This window comes from Varroa destructor, unplaced genomic scaffold (genome assembly GCF_002443255.2).
Source record: "Varroa destructor unplaced genomic scaffold, Vdes_3.0 BEIS01000001.1, whole genome shotgun sequence".
Classification (NCBI taxonomy): domain Eukaryota; kingdom Metazoa; phylum Arthropoda; class Arachnida; order Mesostigmata; family Varroidae; genus Varroa; species Varroa destructor.
Genome location: NW_019211454.1, coordinates 69,297,790 through 69,324,142, shown reverse-complemented (window position 1 = coordinate 69,324,142; position 26,353 = coordinate 69,297,790). Strand labels below are relative to the sequence as shown.

The 26,353-nt window shown below is 40.9% G+C and overlaps 2 protein-coding genes across 8 annotated transcripts; one reads left to right on the top strand and one right to left on the bottom strand.

The window, feature by feature from the left end:
- LOC147759028 (uncharacterized) lies at nt 1-21,259 on the top strand. 7 transcript variants are annotated; one of them, XR_015328002.1, is made up of 4 exons: nt 1-9,078; nt 9,346-13,228; nt 15,254-15,373; nt 21,020-21,259. XR_015328002.1 is itself a non-coding variant. In XM_086989656.1 (2 exons), the coding sequence occupies exons 1-2, from the start codon at nt 18,059-18,061 to the stop codon at nt 21,234-21,236; spliced, it is 306 nt and encodes a 101-aa protein (XP_086845782.1). In that variant the 5' UTR covers nt 17,272-18,058; the 3' UTR covers nt 21,237-21,259. The 7 variants fall into 7 exon arrangements, 1 of the variants encoding a protein (XP_086845782.1); XR_015328003.1 differs by lacking the exon at nt 15,254-15,373; XR_015328001.1 differs by lacking the exons at nt 15,254-15,373; nt 21,020-21,259 and having other exon boundaries at nt 9,346-9,648; nt 12,845-13,394.
- On the bottom strand, nt 14,128-16,842 carry LOC111242990 (uncharacterized). The gene is made up of 3 exons (XM_086989651.1): nt 16,000-16,842; nt 15,265-15,487; nt 14,128-14,635 (listed from the first exon to the last, which is right to left on the bottom strand). Exons 1-2 carry the CDS (start codon nt 16,430-16,432, stop codon nt 15,447-15,449), a joined length of 474 nt encoding a protein of 157 aa, XP_086845777.1. The 5' UTR covers nt 16,433-16,842; the 3' UTR covers nt 14,128-14,635; nt 15,265-15,446.
- Nucleotides 21,260-26,353: the final 5,094 nt, after the last annotated feature.

Sequence of the window (26,353 nt, the reverse complement as noted above, 5' to 3'; positions counted from 1 at the left end):
GTGTGTGTGTGTGTGTGTGTGTGTGTGTGTGTGTGTGTGTGTGTGTGTGTGTGTGAGTGTCTGTGTACCAACGCGTTCTGGTTTTACCTCTGGTAAAGGTGCTGCTATATAAACTTGGGTGGAAGCTGCGGAAGCTGGAAGCTACGGTCAGCAGTTATCTGCCGGTCGCCGTAAGGAGGATTAGATAGCCAGCCAGCTCGGTGCCGTCTCGTGATTAATTAGCGAAGCTGCTGAATTTAGCAGCAATAGCGTCACCATCATACTTTTCTCCGTCTTTTTTGGATGGAAACTTAAATTAGGCTAGGATCCTTAAATAGTGCTCCACCTGCTGCGTGAGAGACAAACGTACCTAAATGAACCTAAAAAAAAGGAAACGCTCAGAGCGATCACTGATGAAGTTAGTCGTCGGTGTGAGGTGCACTATTGTAACCCATCAATTATTAACATCACTTGAGCCATTTTTCTGTTTTAAAAGTGAACCCAGCCTATCCGGGCCTTCTGTAGGTTATTGTTGTGAATGCAAAATATCGATCTTGAGCTCGCCACGTGCACGCCTCGTGCACGCCTCGACGTACACCATCAAAGCTATTTAAGAGATTGTGCCTCACCACCACCACCACCGCCACCTTACGGCTTGTCTTGACGTATGCTGTAGCTATAGCGACAATCTTCTATGCTTCGTTGCGTGATTCTATAGTGCTAACCAGGAGTATATTAATCTGCCCATATCTATGCGTCGTTTTCCGCTATGCTCTGCTGTTGTAGTATGTGTTTTGTTTAAGCAAATGTCTGCAATACCGTAAGCGATCTACGCTCACCCGCTCTCATGCCGGTTTTAGATCCTTTACTGAACATACAGGGATACTCCGAAGAACTCAACCGCCCAGTTATTTCAGACGAATTCGTCTCAACTATAAAACGACAAAAAGGAATTGATTCAAAAGGAAAGTACCATGGTGATGTTTAAAAATCTGTTATTTCAGACAGAAAGCGCAACAGAATAGTGTTGATTCGATTTGTTGTTTGCCCTCACTCAACTTAATTTTCAAGTGAATGTGGGCAGCTAAACATTTGACTATAATTACTGGTCCCAGTGAGAGGATCCCATGCTGCATTTGTATTACATGTACTTGGTTGTTCGTTTATAACAAAGCAATGCTGAGAAGGGCAAGTAGCTTTTGGTTCCCGACGACCTTAAACCTTCGTCTCGTACGGTCGAGATTGCAAGTCGCTATCTGTGGTTTATCGAGATTTTCGTTTTGTTAAATTGCTAAATGATTGCAGGTTTTAGAGAGAGAGAGAGAGAGAGAGAGATAAACTTGTATATATACAAAAAAACGTCCTCACCAGTTTCACCCTGGTCGACTGTTTCAGAAAGTGAATGAATTCGTTGATTATTTTTAAATAAAATTGATTAAATTTTTTGCTAAATAAAACAGTAGGGGTCTATGAAATCAGCATGCTCTTCGCTTTTTACTGTAAACATCCTCTGAATAGAACAGAAAGGCCGGCTCTTGGTCTCTTTGCTAAATGGTCACAAAAAAAAATATTCTATCCAACCGCATTTTCCAACGATTAGTAGACAACGTCATTGTCCGTAGTTTTTATCGATAGGCGATTACTCATCGTCATCGGTAACCACATTTAGCCCTCGCAGAGGTTAGAGTTGACTCAAAAGGAGCGCCATTGACCCAGGTCGAGAGGGGGTACAAGGTCAAAAATAGATTTTTCTATAATGTTAGAACAGTACTTTCTCACGTCTCAAAGCAGCGCAGACCATCTTAAGTGACTTGAACGAGAGTGGCCCCTTTCTATGGCCGCGAGGCCATAAAAACTAAACAATTGAGATCTGTATGACACATATACTTTAGAATAGTACAATTATTTAATAGTTTCGATTTTTTGTTAAAAAACTGTGGATAAGATCGTGTGTTGGGGTCACTTTCTTAGAGTATGTTTTCTCAAACATTTAAAAATATTTATCTTGAAAAAAAAAAAAGCGTCTACCTAGCACTAAACAGAATACAGTTAACCATCGTCAAAATTTGGTATATTCGTACAGACCCGTGCTAGCTAAATGTTTGTGAAAAATAGGTATGTGACAACATAGTCTCCAGCAGACAAGAAGGTTTTTCTCAAAAAAATGAAGAGGTCTGTATTCCTAGACACAACATAAACGCAATATCAGTACTCACGCAGCCGTTAAGTGGAGCGACCTATCTACAGGTAAAGCTAAAAAACTTTCTAGTCTAGAGTGATCTCTCTGAACTTCTTGCTCTAGAACGGTTCCACCTTTTCATTTTTTTTTTTAACAAAAAAGATTTGGCTATCTGGCCTATCAGGAGTTAATGCAAGAAGTTACTGGCTTATACACACGACGAGCAACAGCACCGATACTTCGCTGGTAAATTGCGCCTGTTCTTAGATCCTTGTTAGATAAAAATCTCAGATAACTTGTTTTTCAAGGTTAGGATTGATTTCGTACTCGTAAAACGTTAGAGAACAATGTCGTCTCAGTTGTTGACAGTTAACTTTAAACAAACGCCGTGATTTGAGCGAAAGGCTCAGTGAGATGTGTTCAACATCGCTAAGCAATTACTATTAGTGTTATTGTCGTAAAGCTTATTTATTTGTGGTCGTCAGATCGGTAAGGCTTTATCATACCGTATCAATGGCTTGAATAGTTAGCTGTAGTTGAAACCTTTTTTATACTGAACAGCACTCTGTGTACGGCATCGTAGAAAATTGACATCCTAATACGTAGATCTGTTGCAAACTTGAAAGGCTGTTGATCGCCTTATTCTTCAAGGCCTCATTACTTCCGTAAGGACCCAGAGAATATGAGCTCGACTTCTATTAGGGTATAGAGTAATTACTATGATAGGCCTACTTTTCCAAAATATACTTATCTGAAACTTTTTGAAGAAACAAATTAAAGCAGCGTTAGGGATGATAACTACTATAGCTGGTTAACGCTTTATCTAAAAGTTATGCTTGCTGCCCTTCCCATGGCACTGTGAGACGCCGCGGTAGGGTCAGTGGCTTCGACAGCGCAGATTTAAATGAGTCCTGTAGATGACTGACCTCTGGAAAAACGTATAATAACAAGTTATGACGGCATATTAGATAAAAGCAGACCCGCGATAATACACCATAGCAAAAAAGTGCGCCACGTTCTGTCGCGTGAAAACGATGATCACTCGTTGAAATAACCTTGCAATCGAAGAATTAGATAAATCCATTTTATGGGTTGCGTTCACGTAAACACTCGTTGCATGCATATGTATGAAGTCTCGAAAAAAGCGCTCAACGACATTGTCACGCGTGGATCTGAGTAATACTACACGTTTCTCACGCAAAAAGTTCCTAGAGAAACAACACCAACGACCTAACAGATTTGGTCGTTTAATTGAGCCGCTCGTGTCCTGTGTGACCGAAATCCATGGATCACAGTTCTACTAAGTAAAACGCTGTTGAAAAACATACATGCTAATGTATTTGTTCTATGTAATTATTGACTTCAATAACGAGTCTTCCTCGATTTATCACACTCTAGTGTTCAGTGCTCGCTGTTATTTATTCTGTTAACGTACGTAATTCGCGGTCCAACATTACCTTGGCTTCAATTATGATGTATTTTATAATTATCCTTTATTGGAGTGCCAAGCAGGCTAGAGGAACAACATCGTCTCGTTCATACACACCGAAAAACAAAATTTCAACTTTCTGTTGGTAGACCTTAAACAATGACGTAAGTTAGTTCCGAACTGAAAAAGTTGAGTAAGAATAAGGGCACCCGTACCATATAACGGCTCTTAAAAAGGGAATCGAAACGAAGCGCGACATCTGCCTTATAATGGTAATAACAATAATCATTATTATCGTTGTTAGAAGATGTAATTCTCTATAGCACTATAAATATAAAAAGAGAACGTAGATAAAAAGTGAGGTTAAAAACTTCAAGAAATATTTGAAAATTAACGGCACGTTTGCTGAAGATGGAAATTTTTTTGTTATGCACTGAACTTATTGACTATACGGAATGGGCAATTCGAAAAGTTAGGCCAACACTTAATCTCTACGATTACATTAGTGGATGTCTATTTTTTTTTCCAACTGTAGAAGAATGTTATAACCGCGACGTTTTCGTTTGGATTCTTATTCGGTCTAGACTTTTTTTTCAGGGGCTCCGCAGGCCTGAATATCAGCATTTTTAGGGCAGCAAGGTGTAATCTAAGGCAAGACTTGAGGCTGAAAATTTAACGTAAGGACTAATGTGATTGCAAAAGCGAACTTCTATTGGTTTCGGTCTTACCATTTGCCCGCAGCTAATCAGATGCGAATTAATTTATTCCTTGCATTGAAAATGAGTTCGGCAACAGATTACCGCTGGTCATCATATGTCACAGTTCGTCAGAGTTTCCTCCGGCATTCTTCTGCTATCTCTCTTCTACTCCGACAGAATCTGATTGTTCTGCTCGCTTTCGGGTGAACCTCGAGACTAACTCTGATTTATTTTACATAGAACCACTTTTCTATTTGTCATCTGCGATGCTAGATCTCCGATGCTATTGTTAGTTTTTCTCTGAACATTCTACATCGTATCGTTTTAAGGTCGTTATAGGACTGCGTGCTTTAACATTCTGCAGTTCGTAGTACATAATAATGCCAGTGTTGGTAGTCGATATAACTATCGGGCAAACAAGCCCGCTCTCATCTTCAGTATATGGACCAATGTGGTAAACGCCATAATACAACTGATGTAAACGTAAACGTCATGACAGTATCTGGGGATTAGAAGAATAGATAAAATGTTGCGTGGAAGGACTCTAGTACTATATTTCCTGTATGGAGATACGTTTGACTTCACGTCGCGCTGCCCAGACCTACTCGTGATCTAGGCTTCCGTTGTTTCTAAGACCGATTTACTCCCGACGCCATCGGAGTAAGCGGCAACAGGCCCATACAACCAGGCTCGAATCAAAGTACATCCTGGTATCAGTCAGTGTACAGTTACGTCTGACCACACAAAGGCCTTGGCTAACTTTCGCAGGACTGGTCGTCATCCCTACTGATGTTCTATCCTTTTATTATTACTTTATGATATTATAATGCATCGGTATTACCATCGCCCACCGAGTGCTAGCTAATTAATGCGTCACTGGAAGTGGTACATTTTCAGCGGGCATATAATTCAGTCGATTTGCAGCACCGCGTTTGAGTTTCAGTAATCCTGAAGGTTTGCCATTGTGGTCCGCCTTGCTTTAACAATTACAAGCTGGGACCATCAGCACGTAGCCCCCTCATCGGTTTGATGGCCCGTTTTTGGGACAGCTTTAGGGGGCTCCCTTTGCACCTGCAAGGCTTTTCCGGCATATAATCAGACTAACTCAGCGTAAGAAATCACTGCTGTGATGAAGTTGGCAAAGGCAACCGAGTTTGCGGTTATATAATTGTTGGGCTGGAACACCCTGAATTCGAACTTGAGCCCCAGCTATCTAGCCGGTACACCATGTCCAGCAGTGCTCGTTTAGTTAACACAACACGCTGGAACGTATACCGGTTAGCGGCAAAGGCGCAGCCTGTGCGGGAAACGATCGCTGAGCTTGTGTTTAAAGCTCTCTAAAGTAGTTGATTCCCGCTGCAACGCGCTTTTGATCGGCCATCATTTGGTCGATCGACAACACTCAATCTTCACTTAGGCGCTCGACGTATCGGCTCGCCGGTGTCTATATCGTCAGTCATCTCACCGCTGCCACCAAAGTAACGCCCACTATCCTGGCTTTGTTGTTGGCTGACAGGAACGAATGCTTCATAGCGACTCACGGTGATCCTATATAGCCGCGGTCATGTATTTATTCATAGATTAATATTATGTTTGCATATATATATGTCATGAACAGTTGTAACAGGTAAATAAATAAAGTACCTTGTATTCCATAATAAGAGCATCAGTGGTCGAACTTTGGAGAAGAACGCGTTGAATGCAGATTCTTTATTTGAAAGAAAATAACAGAAAGAAAAATTGCGACCGTTGCGCCTTTGGTGATGCCTGCGATTGGTCGTAAAGACGGAACGACATGTCAATCGAAGCGATTCTTAGACAGAATCCGTCTGACCCGCCTATTCATGAACGAGGTACTTCCGACGACTTTGAACGATACGATTTGGTTCCCTGTAAAATCGTAGTACCTTGTAGGCATAGCAAACGTCCTTCCTTGGCCGACTGTTGCAGGCTTTTGAGACCCTGCTACGGGAGCCACGTGGCATGTGCTGAACAAATCTTCCAGCCTTTAGTCTGTTTTAGCCTGCGAATAATTGACAATTCCGCTGGGTGTTAGTGATGTTTGCTTGTGCTATTCCTGCTGCAGCTGATGATCGTAGGTTGACTGAAACGGCTAACACCGAACAGAGTCAAAGTGCCATAGATATTATTATCTGTTACCTATTGCTGGTGGCACCAATTCTCGGTCATATTAAGAAAATGGCTCAACAGAGATACTCCGTCCCTTGTCGACAATCCAAAAACTCTTGGTACACGAAGCAGTATGCCTCTGTGTCTGTATGTTCTCGCCACGCACGTACGATCGTATCCTGAGCTCAATAACATCGCTATTGACACCAGCAGGCTCGATAGCAGCAGAAGATAAGCGACGTTCATAGTCCTTATCAGGCCTGGAAAGACAGCCGTTGTCGTTTCAAGCATTCGATGTCCATTTGGTTATAAGAAGCAGCGCTTGGAACCGTATAGAAACACATATCAGCGCAACACATTGACTATTCACTCTCCACCGCAGCCTTTACGATTAGCACGGACAAGAGATTAGAAATGCCTGCCATATTTCCTTGCATACCCAGGACGAGTTGGACACGACGCTCTTTCACAGATGCATATAGATGGAAATCATTTTCGCTGTTAGCAACTGGAAGCGGGCGAGAGCTTTTATCGTGCAGGAAGGCGGCAGATCGTTTCGACGAAAAATCGACCAAAGCGGACATAAATAACTAGATCTCGAGAGGTTGCGAAACGAGACCGATCAAGAAAAAAAAAAATAGGCTAATGTCCACCATATGTACATGTACCATACCGGCCGAATGAGTAAATAGCCAATCTTCACAAAAACCCGTAGAATAACAATTGAAGTATAGCTTTTAATCGACTGTCCTGCGTTTGCTAATGGAAATGATGGGTCTAGGCGACTTTTCCCCGGTGTCGTCTGGCAAGAACAGAACGATAGTGTCATATAACTCGGGCTGCTCTCTACGGAGCTTTGCTCACGCTGACTACGTTCTAAATTGATCAAAACAGCTGTTATAAGTCGACGCAAATTTTTTGTCAACTGCTAGTTTATGCCAAACAATACGCAATGGGCAAAAATAAGCCACTGGGAGACTGAATTGTTTAGCTGTTCATGGCCGAAACAAAGTACTAGTTATGGCTCGTCCTTAACATTGCCGTGTGTGTACCGTGAACCTTCCCACTTGAAGGGCAAATATAACCGGCATCCTAGGCCGTATCGATTATCCACGAGGGTCTAAGTTACCTAAAGCAAACGTTTCGAGTTTCACCTCTAGCACAAAGTCAAAACATCTATTCTAAAAATCACGCTCCTAAAATCAGTGAGCAAGTACGCCGCGTAATGTAATTATTACGAAAGCTATACGCTGCGTGCGCCATAGTACTCACAACGGCGTCAACTCAGTATCGTTATCGCTTTTGGCGTTTCCGGCATATTTATAGCATTTTCTCCTTCTTTACAAACGACATCCCCCATCTGGCCTCTAGAGATCTGACGTCTCTGATCATAGAAGTTATGCTATGCTTTTCGCCTGATTTCTAGTCGCATAGCTTGCTCAGGCACACCATCTTATGCTTTTCGTACCAGCCTATGTTAAAGGGATCAAGGTCAATTCTTTGTACGGGAGATTTCTAGAATAGATGGTTTTTACTTAAACGTTTGGATTCGAATGGAAGATATTATACTTCCTGAGTCAGTATGAGGGAACTCATAGGCCAGCCGTCACCTATCGGCACAGGCCAATCATATACTGACAAACGCATGACAATAATGTGATAACTATGCTTAATAAAGCATTATACTATTTATATCCTTGAAAAAAATTATACATTTCATGAATCAGTGATGTTGCACAAAAACTTTGCACTGGTAGGTAAAATATCCATGGTTTTGTTAGCGTCACAAAAATACTGACCAACATCTTAGGCTAACCATCATCAACCTTGGCCATTAGAAAAATACCTCAAATTACTTTTTGTCCTAGATAACGTCATCCGGCTGTCAATTTTGGGCCGCATGGGCGCACAGTTTATACACGTTTATGTGCATCTATATACATAACTATGTTGTGTATTCTAGTATGTTTTTCAATTGGCAAATTTTAGTTACGTCCGATTATTTTTTTTTTTCGTTGAGAGTCAACAAGATGCAGCAGGTTAATTCAAACTCTTTCTTCTTCTTATTATTAGAACAGTTTGAGAAAAGTTCGCCCAGTGGCAAATTCGACTTCAAGCTGCTTGGGCATGTGGCCAAATACATATTTAATATAGTTTTTAAGCAAACAAAAAAATATTATAAGATCATAACACTTCTTAACATAGCTGTGTGACCCTACCTGGGCTTTTTGAGCCCAATATATATGTTCAAATGCTGTGGGCGGAGCTGAAACAGTTGTAGCTCTACCCTATTTTAAGTCTTTCTGAATATAGCTGACGATTCTTTATTTTAGGCTCTCCCAGTCACTACCTCAAATGTGTAAGGCGTGAAGTATAATTATACCATATATTGTACTGTGTTTTTTTTCTACCTGACATATAATCAATTGATAGCGTTGCCTGGAACAAGCGAACTGGCAGAAATTAATCTAAATTGAGAATGTGCATACTAAACACATTTACATTAGAAAAACAAAAAAAAGAAATGCAATCAAAGCCCTAACAGATAAGGGGACCTACGACGGCAAAGCGTCACTACACAGATTGTTACTGGCAAAAAATCAAATACTCGTCGTTAGACAGCTCACCTGAAAACGTCTGGATCCTGACATAATACACTGAAGGCAAGCTAAATTACTACGAAAAAAACTTTACTACTATCAAATGGTTATATAACAGGTATCATGTAAAGCAATATCAATAAAAGAATAAGCCAAAATTGCACGTATCATAAATAAAGGAAAAAAGCAATTCTAATGATCCAGTTTTACTATTGAACCATGAATTTTATCCCTCTAGAAACCGCGATAATTACAGTGGCCGTAGCAAAATAAGCTCAGGCAGTAAGTAATTTTCAGATTCTCATATATTTACTTGATCGTTTTAACTAGGTAAGACGATTGTCGTTATTGAGCTGTCGAAGCATGGAGTACAGCCAGCGTTCGGGACCGCATCAGTCGTCTGCCGGAGACTGAACCATCCGTACAGACGTTATGATCGTCGCAATTTTTAATAGAAAAGCTTGACACATGACTGTCATCAGTGAGGGAAGCGTATTGAGCTGTAGGGCTATGATCCGCTCAAAATAAATATATATTTATAATTTTTAATCTAAAAAATACGCCAACCAGGACGTCGATTTATCCAGTCTGCCCCTATGGAATACTTCATCAGACCTCGTTGCATCGAAACGGGTAATTTTCTTTAATGAATAAATATGCCGTGAAGAACTCATTCACTTCACCCTATTTGTACTTTCTGTCGGTTAAGACAGTCGAAAGCTGCGCAATGCCAGCGTAAGGTGGCCTTCTGATGAGGCAGCACCATTCTGTGCGGAACATGTGCAGGCACATTGATGTACCTTGTTCGCTTCTACATTTTGTTCTCAATGGTATATCCACATAATTATTTTTCCACTAGGCAAGTTGTGGCGTGGTAGAGGTCGAAAAATGCTACATAATCATTTTATACGTACTATTTACCGAACGATCGTGCGATTGCTTTTTGAAATTTCTGTTCATAACAAAAGGTCGAATTTTTGACAATATGTTGAAATCAGTATGTGTTATATAAGCGACGACGTTCTTTACTGATCGCATCTGTCTGTCCCGACGGATTCTCAGCTCATACAGCTGTCTTGTATGCTTCCTGCTTAACGCCACTCGAAAGACCTGACATGGAACTAACAGTTTCAACACAAGCGATGTCGAACGCCTGAGCAGAAAAAGAGATTTTGCCGTGCTTACTACGTACGAGCTTGATAGGACGGAAGGCCGTCTTGTTGACTGTTAATTCTCACGCCGTGTGACCTCTCGCCTGCGCAACTGCCCTGCTGCATTGAACTGTAATTGGCCTGACTATCAGCCCCCATTCGCTCACATGCTAATGCATAGTGCTCTTAATGCATACCTCATATCCGGCTTTGCTTTTCGCCTAGACAGACTTAAATAGATACCGAAAGTAAACAGATAAATATAGATAGCAAAAAGAAACTGCTAGAGGACTGCCCGAAGAAGGGAAGAAACAACGAGAGAAAGACCTTGCAGTAGTGAGAGGCCACGGCCGGGTCTGGGTCAAGGTTGAGGACAGAATGTACTTTTCGATACATGCGTCACCATTACAATCATGATCGTTTGTTTTTGTTTCCTCGCGCAAGCTCTGGGAAACCGAATAGTTTGCTGGTAGTGGCAAGTCCGTACAGATGAGACCGCTGGCAAGAATATCACGTCATTGGTATCGAAAACGGAAGATTTAGAGTGATTCCAGATGACGTCAGATAAACAGTCTTCCGTGGATCGGGCAATATTATCGGTGCGGGGTAACCAAACGCCCATTGACCGTGGCTGCCTCCGTCGCATGTCCTCTGGCGGAACGTCTGCCGGTGCATCTCAGGGCTACGACAGAGTTACGACGTTAAGATTAGAGTGTAGCATTTGATAGCTGGACTCTGCGGTCTGGATGACATAGGCCGGCCATATAGACGCACACACACGTACGAGCCCATAGAGCTTTGTTTGTCGGCCTCGATTAGTGACGCTAATGTTGCTAAGAGCTGGCGATTCTCCACTCGTGGAAGTGGACAATTGCCAAATATAGCAGAATGAATGTCTGCGTATATGAAAGGATAATAATGAAGGACTTACGGAGGATTCTCTGTTTCAATACTGCTAAAGGAGCTATCAGTATGTCATATACACGCGAAACAATTCGTCCCTGGCAGATTAGATACTAGCAAAATACGAATAAGGGAAACCTTGAATGAAATTAGAAGGTGCCTTATGTGCGGCTCAGTGCAAGGCAGGACAAAAAGAAAATCTCTCCGAAGACGCGATTTTCTAACGTGTCATATTAACACATTAATATTCTGAGCTTCGATTGAAAGGGATATACACTCAATTTTATTTATGAATTGCACAGGTCACATATAACATCCTACACTTAAAGTTTTTTTGTTTTTGTTTTTTTTTTTCACAGTACAGTTATGAGGTGTTGTCATAAACAAAGTGTACAATGATTCGACTGCTGAGAACGCTTCGCTTTGCTTGCCGATTCGTTTTTTTACAGACCAACTCATAAGCAGATGATTCCAGTTACGGATTATAAGCTCACCGCTTTTTAGCACGGCTGCTTTTTTCCAAGACATCTGGGGGAGTAGAAAGGGGCTGAGGACAAAGTATCCCTGGAAGTACGAGACGCGACACTGTTGAAAGGATTTTAGGAAGACGATTGGTAGACATCTCTTCAAAGAGTGATATCTCAAACGCACTCTAATAAATGCTTTCGCGTCTCTAGCGTTCTCTACCAGTCAGATACTGTGTCATGTTATAAACCATTCTGTTAATATATCTTAAACATCGAACGGAAGAGTCCTGACACGACATCAATAGGTGTCCACGGTAGAAGAAGAATTCTTGAAGATGTTTCATCTAAAAAAAAAGCCCGAAAACAAAAGAAAAACGAAAGAGAGCCGATATGGATGTTATTTAAGACTTTTAAAAATGGATCTCTTGTAAATAGCGCGCAATGTAACCCACAATGACAAATGCTTTCACATGTTACCGAAATAGCTGGAAATCCAGTTGTAGCCTTGTCGCGTGCTCGATTCGAATGTAGGACGCGATCTCTAATCTTCGATGTGTTTGCTTGTCCTGTTTCACGCTGGCCCAGCTGATATTAGAGCAATCTCGATAAAACCGCTCTCAGGTTTACGACACGCAGTCGAATCGAGTAAGGTGGATGTCTCAAGCCGAATTGCACAATTACTTTTTCATAACATACAATGTTTATACAAATCACACCAACTGTTTATACTGACATAGTTTTTGATCGATTCAGATGATAAATAAAACAATTGTATCATTTATATTATGGAATAGAAAATACAGCAGGGTACACGGAGAAAAAATCCATCGTTACCTTTAGTAATCAATGTCCTGTGGCCGATAACCATACGCACTGTCTTAGTGGTCGAAGTTCTGCTCCTTCGAAAATAGCAAATTGTCTCTAAACATTTGATAAGTTGTCAACTTTTTAACGTAAACTGTATTTGAGCTGTTTTCAGGGTCAGCTATACAAAACTTAGCTTAAAGTACTCTAATCTTGCCTATGGTAAAATGCAACGCGATACTGGGTACTGAAAATTGGCTTAGACACATAATCAGATGCTACTAGATACTCTAATTTGGCGCTGTTGCGACTGAAGATAATTGTCTTACTTTTGAAAGCCATGCGATTAGCTACTTCAGCGTAGTACGTATATAGACGTAAGGAACTATCTTACAAGGAACAGGTTATGGAGAACATAAAATAGTATATGTATGACGGTTATCGAAGAAGCTCGACAACACGCTTCACATATATTAATACGAGTATTTGTTTTTATTCTTCCAGGCAGATTATTTTTTCCTTCATTCTATTCAAAAACGAGTGAAGTGTATAACATGCCGGTCTCCAATGAAGATCCCCAATGCGGTCCAGGTCAGTCCGGCTCCCGCTGAGTGAACGCGGCTATTTCAGCCGATGTCTGCTCGCTTCCATCTGATCGAAGCGAGTCAAACGTACGAGCACTCGGCGTGTTCCATAATGGCCCGCTGACTGACTAATCATCAACTGGCAAAACTTTATGGCCTGATCTAGTGACCTCGTGTCAGCAAATGGTCGCCACTCGCCCACTCATCGATCGATCGAGGTCGAGGATGATTTTCCTTTGACACTGATAACAGTCTTGGCGATAATCGTAAGCGAGTCAATGATCCGAAACCACCCATTCACAGCGTACGTCAGCCAAACACCGAAATACATCTATATAGAAAATGCATTTGTATTCAATGGAAAAGATATATCTACAGAGCGACCGAAAAGTACGTTAAGACTATCGATGTCTTCGATGTATCGAGAACACGTAAGAGAACAATGAGTCAATAAAATGAAGACTATCGAATGAGACCATCTAATTCAATCGATGGATCCCTAATGTTAAACAAAATAGATTATACACCGAAGTTACTGTGCCCGAGGGCGGAAGCGTAAGGTTCCCCATAAAACTACATAACTAAACGTCTTCCTCAATAAATTTTATTTGATGACTCCAGTTGTTGGCGGGTATTTTAAACGGGTTCCAAACAACCATGTCCCCTAATGATTGCCATCAAATATGCTAACAATTATTAATACTTACCAAATATTTAAGAGGATTTTTAGGGATATGAAAAAACCTGAACATTTTGCCTGTACTCAATAGCTTCCAGAAAAGCCATTCTTAATCCGTCCTGTCCTTTGAAAGAAAAATAGTACTGACTGACATAATATGCTATCGCGCTACTAGTAAGCATGCGAAAAGATACGTGCAACGGAAATCTTAAGTAGTAAGTTTACATCGTGGTAAATAGTAGTTGAGAAAAAATGAAAAAGCCTTAAATAACTAAAATAGACCATGCCTTAAATGGTCCAAATTAGGACACGTCTGATTGGATTTGGCAGTATATTTCGACAGAGAAAAATAGGTGTCGGGACCTCAAATATAGTACGGAAAACTTCTTTTCCATGGCTCTCCCAGTCACACATACAGATGCGAAAAACCAAATAAGTGATTAGCCTATATATACAAATAGAAGATATCGGAAAAGCTGACTAGCCCTGATGGCACGAGCCACAGTTTTTTTCCGAAATGGAGACAAAGCTATCGAGAGACGAGGCTAAAAGCTTTAAAGGACACGAGACAGGCGGGACCAATCAGCTGGTGATGATGGGAATGATGACGGTAAACAGCATTAGGCAGAGACGCCGCCCAATGCTGCTGCTGCTGCTGTCGTCGTCGTTGTTGTCGTCGTCATCGTCGTCGTTGTTGTTGTTGTCGTTGTTGTTGTTGTTGTTGTCGTCGTTGTTGTTGTTGTTGTTGTCGTTGTTGTCGTCGTTGTCGTTGTCGTCGCTTAAACGGTGGAGACACGGATGCGGAAGCGACTGGATACGTCCGCGGCCATCTCTACGATCTGTGCGACTACGTGAGTGTTCCTGAATGACTGAATATGGGCATGTACGTACACGCTCATCAGGACGGACGCGCTGTCACTCACTCGTGCCGTCGCTAACAGCCCACTCATGAGCAACGTAAATATTAACAACAAGACCATCAGAGCGACTGGGTCACAAATAGAAGTAAATATAACCGCATTTCTCTCAGCGCTGCGAAAAAGTGACGTGTCATCGGCGTTCGTCGATCATACGTTGATGAAAACAACACAGTTAAAACAGGTTTTGTAAAAAATCTGGGCCTATGTCGAAAATGTTGAATACAGGTCTTGGTTGACCGCCAATTTGTAAAAGATTCAAAAAAAAAAAAAGCAAGGATAGACCTACGGCAAAATACTACCGGATACTGGCTAGAGTTTGATGCCGGTCGCTCCGTACGACTTTTTCTCTGACTTACACAGTTCTAAATGGATATATTTGTAAATTCTGCATAGCGCGCCTTCAATGATCGTTATGCTATTGTAACTTTAGGTTACGTCTCGACTCAACTACTATTACCAAGCACATCGTGACGTTCGACAATATCACAGTGTTACATTTAGTAACGTTGGCGCCGAGACACCGCTTATTCCCCCCAGCTTTTCTCCCGCGTAATACTGTATGCTTTCCATCGTTTGCCATCATTTCGTCATCCGTTTATTTCGCACAATTTAGCCACGCATAGGAACATCCGATCCGGGTAAATCTAGGCAGTCGGAAATAGACTAAGATTGATTTTTAGGCAAATCCTAATAGGAGCGGCCTTTTGCCTTTATTCTTATCACATTACAGTATATACGTACCTATATGGCCTTGACCTCTACACTCGACGATATAGTCTTCAACATCGAAATGTACACGCTTTGCACCGGCCACTCCATGCAACAAGGGCATCTTAACTTCGTTATCATGGTAACTTAGAGCCATTCGGCCTCTGTGCATTTCTGGGCATCTACAGATAAACAAGTATAGATCGCAATCACGCTCAGACAGTTGTTGGGCCCAGCAGTATCAGTGCCATCATGCCTGTTCAGAAAGCAGTTATGTAATTGATTTAATATAATCCTTTAATTTAACGCTAGCATATCTGATTCAACCTTTTCCTAAGGAAAATCGAACAATTGGATTTCGTCGCATATTTCTCCCGTTTTGGCATCAATTATACTTGACCTTATAGTTCATATTGTGAGTCCCATACACCGTTATGTAGCACAATGATTTGGGCATAATGTATTGGATGGCACCCGTCCGTAATGATTATTGCTTTCGAACTCAAGATACCTGAACGCTGGACGGGCTCTAGAGACAGCATTTTACATGTACGATTACGTTTGCAACACGTAACAAATTGAAATACAAAGGAAAAGAAACGCGTTTATATCAATGGAAGCTCGACAACTAGCGCTTTGCTGTGGTACTGTAGTAAGTTCGCTATATAATACTAGGGGATTCTGTTCGTTAGTCTCAGCCGATAACAACTACTAACTAATTACTGCTTCTATGCGCGTACGGTTGTTGGTGGGACTAAGATTCCGTACTTGTTTTTTGTAGCATTGCTAGCACAGAGCTATCTTGACTTAATGAGTCCTCCTCAACAGCTACTCTGTGGTGTTCCTTAGCTCCTTCGTCAAGCCTTATGTTTACATTGGTATCTGACGATTTTGTGGGCTCTTGTGTCGGGTTGCCATAACTATCCACCAACGAATCTAGGTATTCTGGATCGCAGTGACTGTGATAAACCTCATGATGCAGAGCTGGAGGATCGGACTCCTCATCATGAGCCGGTTCTACATATCCCGGCTTATTTTCGCTTGTACCGTTTGACGGAATTTCAATGTGTGGTGAACTATGCGGAGAGCTAGGTTTTGAACTGAGCTCATCTTGTTTAGCCGTAGGTGCTAACTGACGCTCGCTTGACGTTTCAACAGATTGTCCAAATGAAGAGATCGATGGACTTAAAGGCGAGTCCATCTTTTAGGGAAGCCGAAACGGACTTCCACGGTCCTATTTTAGGTCTTGATCGGTAATGCGAGCTTCGTTATTTCGTATTGAGGGAAAGCTAGAAGAGGCCTAATCTGAATTGAGGTTGAAAAGCTACAAGGCTGTAACATACGGAGAGAAATCGATACGGGGATCTATCGTGAGCATCGATCTAGTTCGCATGGGGAAACTGTCTAGCAATCTTGTTAGATGGGGGTCCATTCATTGTTTCACTTTGATAAAGTCCAGGGCTCGGTCCCGCAATGAAGTACAATCGTAACTAGAATATGCCCTAAAGATAAACGTGATCAGCTATTTTGACTCAGCCACAGAGTGCTTCAAAAAGGTTACCAGTCTCATCATAGAGAAGTTACGTAATATCCCTGAAAGGAATTACGGAGGCTCGCTTTTTTAGAACGCCGTACTGCCGTGTGACTTAACAAACACCCTGAAGATAGCTGGAAATTAAATTCACTTGGAGATGTCGTTGCTAATTGCTTACGTATTGTGAATTGGTTGAAGTCTCACCAACAACGTGCATCACAAGTACGATCTGAGGAAGAAACAAAGCTCGTTGTCTTGTAGATACCCCCGCGATAGTATATCGATCATGCGAATCTTCGGAACAAAAAGATTGTTCTGATGGTGTTTACGCATCGGCAGGTTTTCGATTTGAACCGAGATCCGCTGTGTGAGGCAATGTGTAACCACAACACCGTATATGAAACTGGAGACATTTATTCTGGCCCGGCATTAATATAGCACACAACATCAGGTCTGATTATACTGCAGGAACAGACCTCTCCACTCTATCAGTACTAAAGGTTTGGGTCCTTAAAAAAAAAAAACACCATTCAACCCATTTGGCTATTCTTTTAACGTATTTTATACCACTGAATAGTTGTAACTACATCGAAATGTAATATTTTAACTCTGTTGTTTTTACTAAACCGATTACGATTGGCTGTTTTTCCCCACACTGCGTAAGTCCATAGTTTTCGAAACCTATTACTTCGATGGACCTTATGTGGTTTTGAAACCCGCCATTACACTGGTTAGTATTTACTTTTATAGCTAGTATCGAAATGTTTCATATAGTTAATTAGCCTTACGATGGCTGTCTCAGCAATTGCATCTCTTAACTTTAACTTCTTGTTATATATAGTGAGACGTAGATGTCAGTACCGTTGCAGCGTAAAACTGTTCTATCAAAATCTTTATTATGAGTCTATCGGAGTGATATTCAAGTGTTCGAAATTAAAATCTCCGGAACGACGGCATACAAACACGGAAACAATACGATTATAATATTATTACAGGATAATACCCTATTTGCTATTAATTTAAATTAAAAACTATCGCCACCAGAAACAACAGCGGAAAGATTTCCTCAGGCTCTCCGTGAACCCGTAATCTTGACGGAACAGTTGTAGATTCGTAAAAAATAATGATTGATCGCATAAGCACCATCTGTATATCTCTATCATGAACGTTTCGTGATAGCCAGTATCAATCATTAGTTCACGACAAGAAGCAACGTCATGCTTCGTTCCTTACCACGAGCACATATACGGATCCGATCTCTTTTCTAGAAACGCAATTAAAATATTTATCGTTATGGCGAAGCAGAAGGGGCAACGCAAAAGTAGAGCAAAGCTGAAAGATGCCAGTAGTCCCCTCGTCAGTCCTCACTTCAGCGTGAGTAGGTAAGTCGAGCGACAATTGAACTGTTACTGCTTTATGAAATCACTCCCGAATTAGGTGTGATCAACTTTTTACGGAACGTTAACGTCATACATGGGCATAGATCAGCGCTGGAAATTTATCCAAGTGATTCTGTACTGTGCCGGTAAACACCAATTTCGTATCGACCTAATCGGTGGCAAACAGAATCATTGGGCGTATTAATGAAAGGTATCAAGGCATGACATGAGCGACATTTTAGGCGTGACGCAAAACAGTGACAGGCAAAGCGTTTGCTTTTCCTTTCTCAGGTGTAAGGCACAAAACATCATTTTGCACTCGAGCTCCTAAATGCGTCTTACCATTGACGGATTGTCATTGCTCCCTGGCCAGTTGGACCGTCATACTACATCTATTGATTGCCACTTAGTGGGCCATATAGGCTATTGAGCCCAAATTTTATTCATGGGCCGGATCTTTGTAGTAGTATTTTATATTTGTATATATATTCTATATTTGTAGTAGTCATGTGACGTCTGGTGACATTTCGAACCTCAACGGATGTCGATACTCTCAGAACCGGGATGTTCGATGTTGCTATTTATCGATTACACAAAATTAGGAATATGTTTGGTCAGGAAATAAGAATTCATTCATATACGGCGCTTTAAGCCTTTGTGCATAAAGAGAGGTAAGTCGACCAGAAAAATCATACTACTTTCTTATAAACTGCATCTTATTTTTGCATCCCCCGATGCAGGCACCCCACGGACAGCCATGAATTGAACTTTCGTTTATACAATGGATTTGTTCGAAACGTGACCACTGGCGGATTTTTGTCAAAAAGTCGTCTTTTTGTCTCATTTTTGTTCCAGTATGCTCGCCAGCCCATATAAGCCCTAGAAATTTAACTATGCAATGAACAGAAGTTTTTTTAAGTTGAACTTCAGCTCCAAAAACAAACGTGCCTAGTGAGCAAAATGCGAATTTTTGGTATCTAGTCAATTTCAAATCCTGTCGAGGCCAAAAGACTGCCGAAACTGTCCGGACTACGTGTGCTTTGTGCGGCATTAACTTTGCACCTGAGAAAATCGTTCAAGCAAGAATTGCCAAACTCTATAGTGACATCTTGGAGCTAGACAACGCACCCGGCCCGGTAGGCAATCTGAAGTCAATGAGAACAGTCTGAGAACATTTTTTAAGAAAGAAAGCCAGCCGATGACTGTGAATCGACCGGGAAGATGAATTGCAGTCGTATGATTATTAGCAGATATCCTAAATCTCAAATCAAAAACCTGAATGACGCATACCGGCTAAATGAAGAACTTCTCATTGTCTCTCCACATCTCACCCGGCACCGTCCCACACAGCGCCAAGGTTCGACGTTTGGCCAAATCTTTATCCTAAAAAGAACGTCACCCGCGTGAACTTTTATGCTAGGGCATTAGGGAAGGTGGAGCTCTATGGGCCACCCTGATTTCTCTAGTAAGGAATCACTGAATATAAATGTTAGTGCTACGAACCTTTCAGAGCTGTTTTAGATGTGCATCAGTACAACTCGTGTTAGTGGATTATTTTTATTGTGTAAATTAATAACTTAGAATTCTTTAAGACATAACAAACATAGGATGTCTTTCGGAGCTTTTATGCGATGCTATATAAACAAAATAATCCTTTTTTTTTTTACCTACAGTTCCAGTTGCTTTTGAACTGCATCTCAGGGTCATTACATCAATTTGTACTATGTGACCACCTTATGAATCAGAATGAATTGGCGCGCGTATATGGATTACTGCATTTTACGCATATATGAACGTTTATGCCGTCGACTCTAATTTTACGGGAAAATTAAGGGGAGCTAAGAACCCTAAAAACACAAATAAGCTAAGTAAGAATACGAGCCTATGTGTGTATGAATGTCAGGTTAAACGGGATCATCTTATCTTCTCACTCGTTGTACTAAATGTCGTCGTTGTTGATAATAACGCGTCATTTGATATTGTTTTTGAGGCAAATTTTGATGGCCTTATTGGCATGACGCACAAAACGCTTAGCAGTATTATCGACTCGTGGACTATATTGCGAATAATTAATTTATCAAGTATAATTGTGTATATTCTCTAAGAGGTTTTACGTAACGCTGTTTACGCACGATTGGGCTTAGCAGAACAATGACTATCTAGCGTGGCCAATGGATGCGGGACTCGGTTACAAAGGGTGGCTTTTATTTTGTTGAAACCACTCTTAACACCTCTTTTATGTGTCATACTAAGAGTCCGACTCATCAGTTAATAGTACTGCAAGCCGGTCACCTCGGTTAAGTTCCCAGCTGCGCCAGGCGAGCCTTTTCCCAGGGGAAGCAAATTGTTACCTTACCGTCCACTTTGTAAACCCAGCCTTTACGCATCGTCTGTCTCGCTAGCCCGGCGAGCCTAGCTTTTTCTTCTCCACAACACTGCATCTACTCCCTGTGTTTGACTTCTCTTTGGATAGACATTGACGTCTTATGAACCCCGAACGCTCTGTAAGAACAAGGCTTCAAGGCTACGCCTGGTGTAGCCATTTCTTCCGCACTTCGATACAACGCTGTGAGGTGTATCTGTAGAGCCTTCAGGGTATAGCAGGTAGAAGTTCGACGAAGCTTTTTGATGTATAAGGCCCTTCGTTCGAAGAGTCCGTTCGAAAAAACTGCGTTAGATAGAGAGTTAATTACCCTTCCTTTCCATCTTCTAGGGCCTAATTATTATTATTATTATTATTGGTTTACGTTCTGAACGCCGGCCCCTGGTGCGAACAACGAAACGAATACTATTAGGTTTGCCATTAATCTGGTGTTGTTTCTTTTAGACCTACTAACAGGTCTGTCTGTACTGCTTATCTCTTTTTCGCTTTCAGATCTCAAGGAATTGATCCTGCGGATACGAATGCTGCCTATGTGCTAACCGTTCGGTGCGAAAAATCCCCTGAGTACTACTGTTCTTCAAACCTTGTAGAACAACTTCCGTTAGGCCCTCCGTTACAGACGGTCTTGTCCATGCGAGGGCTCCCGTGCAGAGCTATCGACTCGTCCACCACAATAAAAAGCCTTTGTTTACCTTTCCGCGATCCATAAATGTTAGCCATGATCTTTTCCAATCCTGTCATGATCTTTTCTTCTTTTTCTTTGCAGCTGCGTAACATATGTGTGCAGATTTCCTCATAGCTTAGTCAAGGATGGCCCCCAGGCGCCGCCCTATGGGCGATGTTTTAATATCCGCCTTTTTTTGTTTATCTTCGCGCATTTTTCCTCTCAGTTAACACCTGACGATTTGATCAGTAGTTATAGACGTAATAGTTACACGAGTTTCAGTGCGATCAACTGAGCTTTAGAGGACACGCGCACGTTGTCACTGTTCCTCTTTGCTTCTCACAAAAAGCGTGATCTTTCAATATGGCAATATTCAAATTTTTCAAAAGCCGACTTCACATAGTGCAGCAAGGCTTCATGTGGAAATACGGTGAACGAATCAAACTTTTATCGACCTAATTTGGCAGTAAATGGTTGTAAATCAGCGTCTCTTCTAGCGATAAGCTTAGCTTTTTTTTTTTTGGAAAAAAAGGCTAATACTGGCCCGCCTAGTTCCCTCTACTTGAAAAAAATTAGACCCCTCCCACAAGAGCTTAAGCGAAAAGTTCTTTTACGTCCATCGAAAGACATTGTCTACCACTGGCGCGTGAAATTCATAGGTAAGTAGTTGACAATCGAGAGGATCTTGAAAACTGGGTTTGTTGTTGAAATATGGGAAAATGTCGTAGACGCTCGTGGAATAATTTTTTTCACTGGCGAAGAAGTGATGCTTTTTCCATGCTGTTCAAAGTACAAACTGCTCTTCGTTTCCATCATTAGTTAGATTCAAGGTCGAAACCGCTCACAGACTACTATGAAAAGGTTCAAAAAAAAATTGCAAATGCTTATCAACCGACCGTAACTCCACGAAAAGCTACGTTCACTTCTAGATTTGTCAAAATCACATTTAAGCAAGCTTCATCCAAAATTCAGCAGACTTGAGGTTTCGTTTGGTAGTAAGCCAAAAGTCCCGAATCTCTAACGACTCAGCAGGACCAAAATGTCTAAATAACACAAAAGGCACACAAAATCAGAAGGCAACCAACCCTATAAAAGTTAGATAACCTTATCTTGAAAACAGCATCTTAGCCTAACCAAAAATCGCTTTGTACTTTTTTCGTTAATTTTCGACTTAATTTTCACTTTAATACCTATCTTGGATTTTCTGCTTTGACAGACGCATTTTTTTGGACTCTGCAGTAACTACACAATGACCAAAATGGCATAAAGCGTTCTATTTACAATTTGTGATTTCAATGGAGATTTGTCTGATGCGAAAATGTTAGGTAATAGCTGATTATCTCTCCTGTTAATAAAAGAACATTGTGTTATTGCCATGATGGTTTCTTTCTACAAAAAATTGCCCGTCTTTTGGTAATAAGAGTAGCTGCTGATATGAAGTATGCGACAATATATAGATATATTTGTGTGTGTATACATCAAAGAGGTGTTTTGTGTGCTTTCCAAATGTATTATTTTTGCGCGTGCTTTAAGTAAATATAACACTATGATTTCAAGTTAAACTTCGGACTATCTGTATAGCGATCAGCAGATGACCTTGTGCCTTACTTGTATATACGCAGCGGTAATACTGTTCTTTTTTTGTTGTAGAGCCTCTTCGTAGACGTGCTATCAGTCTTGTTTATAATTATCACAACAGCGTATCTATCGTGAAAACTCATCATACCTTTGACGCACTTTGCCCTGTCCTTTGATTAGCTTTCCATTTAGGTCGCATCTGTCTGTCGCTTTGATTTGAAGATAAGCAGGTCGTGAGTGTTGGTATGCTGGCAAGGGGGAACATTTCTAAAGATTACTCAGTAATTTCCTGAGTGTTTTTCTCAACGACTATCACCCTCACGGATGGCGGCAACATTACGTTCTATATTATAGACAGAATAATGCATATACATTTATATTATGATATATTGGATGCGTTCCGAAGTGCCGAGGGATGTTCTTCGTAAGCATAAACAGGCCAACTTTGCAACAGGTGATAATTGAAAACTCGCTATTCAATGTGCTACTACGAAAGTAGCTTTCAAATGTTCTAGGTTTATGAATAACCCAAAAGCCTGTTTCTCTGTAGGGTGGCGCTGATACAACGTTGGGGTGGCGCTGATACAACGTTGGGGTGGCGCTCTTGTTAACGCTAGCTGGACAGCGAAAAAATTTTTAGACGGCTCTATATCCCAGCACAATGGCAATCTATTATACCCGCCGAACTTGCCTGACTATAAATCATACTTTTTCAGGATGTCTGGCCTAAGTGGTCCCGAGCTACACGGATACCACCGCGCACGAATTAGCCTGTCCTGATGTAATAAAGCTAGTAAAAAAAAAACGCTGCTAATTTTTGTTCATTTAACATACAAGGGACGGCCAAGTAAAGGACTTGACCGTCCTCCGTTCGAGCGTCAGAGAATCTAGCTTTAGCAACGCTCTCTTGGTACGCACGAAGTTCCCGAACGCTTCTCCCCGGCTGCTGAAGCTAAAAAATCCGAAAGCAACGTGGTCTCTTCGCCCGGAAAACGGTGCAAAGGAAGCTATTATTTTTTTTTATGGATCGGTTCCCGTTGCCTAGCGTTCGTATCACGTCAGCGTAACCTTCTTGAGGCATGTCCTGACTCTCTGCGCTTCTTAATCCTTAAGGCACTCTTCTTGGATTATCAGACGTTCTATCAGTTTTCGAAATTTTTTTTCTTACCGTCAATCCCGTTCGTTTCGGACAATTTCCATTGAACCGTACGATTTCGTTCATTTTACAGGGCAAACCTCGCCATTAGTCGGACATGGTTAGCTCTGTAAAATTCTGCCGTATGCCTTCAATATTCAAGAACCATTTATGGTAATATCAAATATATATATATATATATATATATACAATGTAGTTTAAAGTCGAACAATTTCTAGACTATTTGGCCCAGAATAATAATTTTTTTTGCGCTCTTGTCTTAGCGCTCCAACAGCTTCTGGAGAGCTTGTATTTCAAAAATTATTCTTAAATGAACTGTTTGTTCATATGGGTACGATTCATCCGCTACTCTTGACACCCAACAGAAGCCAATTTTTTCTGAGACAAAACAACCAATTCGTAATGGCGAACACCAGTGCATCGTTTGGGCGAAGGTCAGCCACCAACCATCCAACTTCTTCGCGCTGGAAGAACCCCCACCAGGATTGAAAACCTTTCTTTTTACCCAAAATAAATGGTTCAAGTTCTTATTAATTTTCACACTGCTTCTAAAAGATCTGAGGAGAGCTTTCCTGAGGAGTTAAAGGCAAACTGGAGGCAAAATACAGTTTTGATTCATCAGTATGGCTCAAAGGGCATTGTTGATATACCTTGGGTTTTGCTATAGAAATAATTATATATTATATAATAAAAGAAAAAAAAAAAAACAATCTTTATTACTATGTTCAGATAAGCTAAAAAAAAGTTAGTCTTCTAACCTTTTCGGGTGTTTTTGCACTTTTCAACTTTTTGACCATTTTGAACTTTTCGCCTCCTATCAGAGGCATTTGAACAAGCTCACTCCTATTAGTATTGCTCGACATCAAGGATATTAAATGCTGATCGAAGAAGGAATATTTTAAAAAGGGCTCGTTATCAATTCAGATTCCAAGTTAAAAATGTAATGGCAGTAAATGATGATTATATTGAATAAACTAACGATTGCTGGGAACGATACTCCTAACCCATTCAAAAACTTTTGTTAAAATATCTATTTTTGTTCAGAGACAAAAAAATCCCGATTTGAACGTGTCACTCCGTATATATCGGCAAAAAGAGTATTAACCGTTTTTCCATCTAGATTACTAAGTACTGTATCTCAGATAATAATCGGATTGCGTATCGGTCGCAGGACATCATTTGAAAGCTAAGATTTGATGGAATTCTTCTGTTCAGTCCTACGATAAGATACTTTGAAGGTGGGTGAAACTGCCGTAAAAGTTCTTACAATTCTACTATTGATCCTCTGACTTATAAAAGATCATGTTGCGTATGGTCAAAACCCATTATCGTCCAATTATGGGAAAAAGTTGATAGAAATTGAGCGATGCAGACATGTTGACTAGCCATCTGAGTAGAAGACATATTAACTATCAAACAGTTTTAAGCCATTTGAGGAAAGCTCGCTATAAGAAGAGCCCAATGTATGATACTCCGTGCATGAGCTACGTTAAACATTTCTACCCACCAAACTCTATAGACACTGAACAGAATTGAGCCATTTCTGAAACGGCTCATCAGGGAGCGATGAATAAAAAAATACCCATTCAAAATCTACGCAAAAGCTTAAATTGACGCGAAAGAGGTTCACGCTATGTGTTTGATGGAACTTCTAAGAAATCATGTATAACGCGAGTTGCTGACGTCTGGCAAAACGATCTATTCAGACTTCTGCTAGCAACGACGAACAGAAGATCGAACAGAGCAGAAAGTAGACAGAAAAGGCGTCATCTCTTGTTCCACCACATCTTAAACTACCCGGAAAATAATTAGAGAACTCTGATTTCATTGCGCAGTGCTTGCTCTATAGCCTGAATTTCGTATCACCAAACGATCATGTATGTCGGTTTTTGCAGAACTTTCCTAGTGGCGCTGTTTTAGTTTCAATGAAGACCAATCGTTTGTCACAGAAGCCGCAGTGGTAGATCATCGACCAAACTGGTGCCTGTTTAGCTTAGTAATTTTACTTTAAAATACTTTTTCGCTACGTGATTATATGTAGTTTTCAAAAGTTATCCAATACACGAACGATGAGGTGGAAAATGTGTAGCCTTGCCTCATCCCGTTCAAAGCTACCGTCAGTAATGGAATTAGGGTAGAGATGTTAAAAATGATAAAAAAAAAAAAAAAAAAAAAAAAAAAAACACTTCTTCGGCATCATGAGATTTGCCGAAAAAAATACAAAAGATTATTGATTTTTTTCTACACAAACGAATTCATGTTGAAAATCAAAAATCATAGGAAAAAAGAGGCAAAATTCAACGCTTTTATACAACGTATTTTGTGCTTCATTTTGCATCTTGTATTCTAGTAGTTTATAGCATATTTGTAAGTTTCGCTTGAGAAGGTCGGAATGTTTCTGGCTGACGTGACTTTGGAAGAGGCAGCT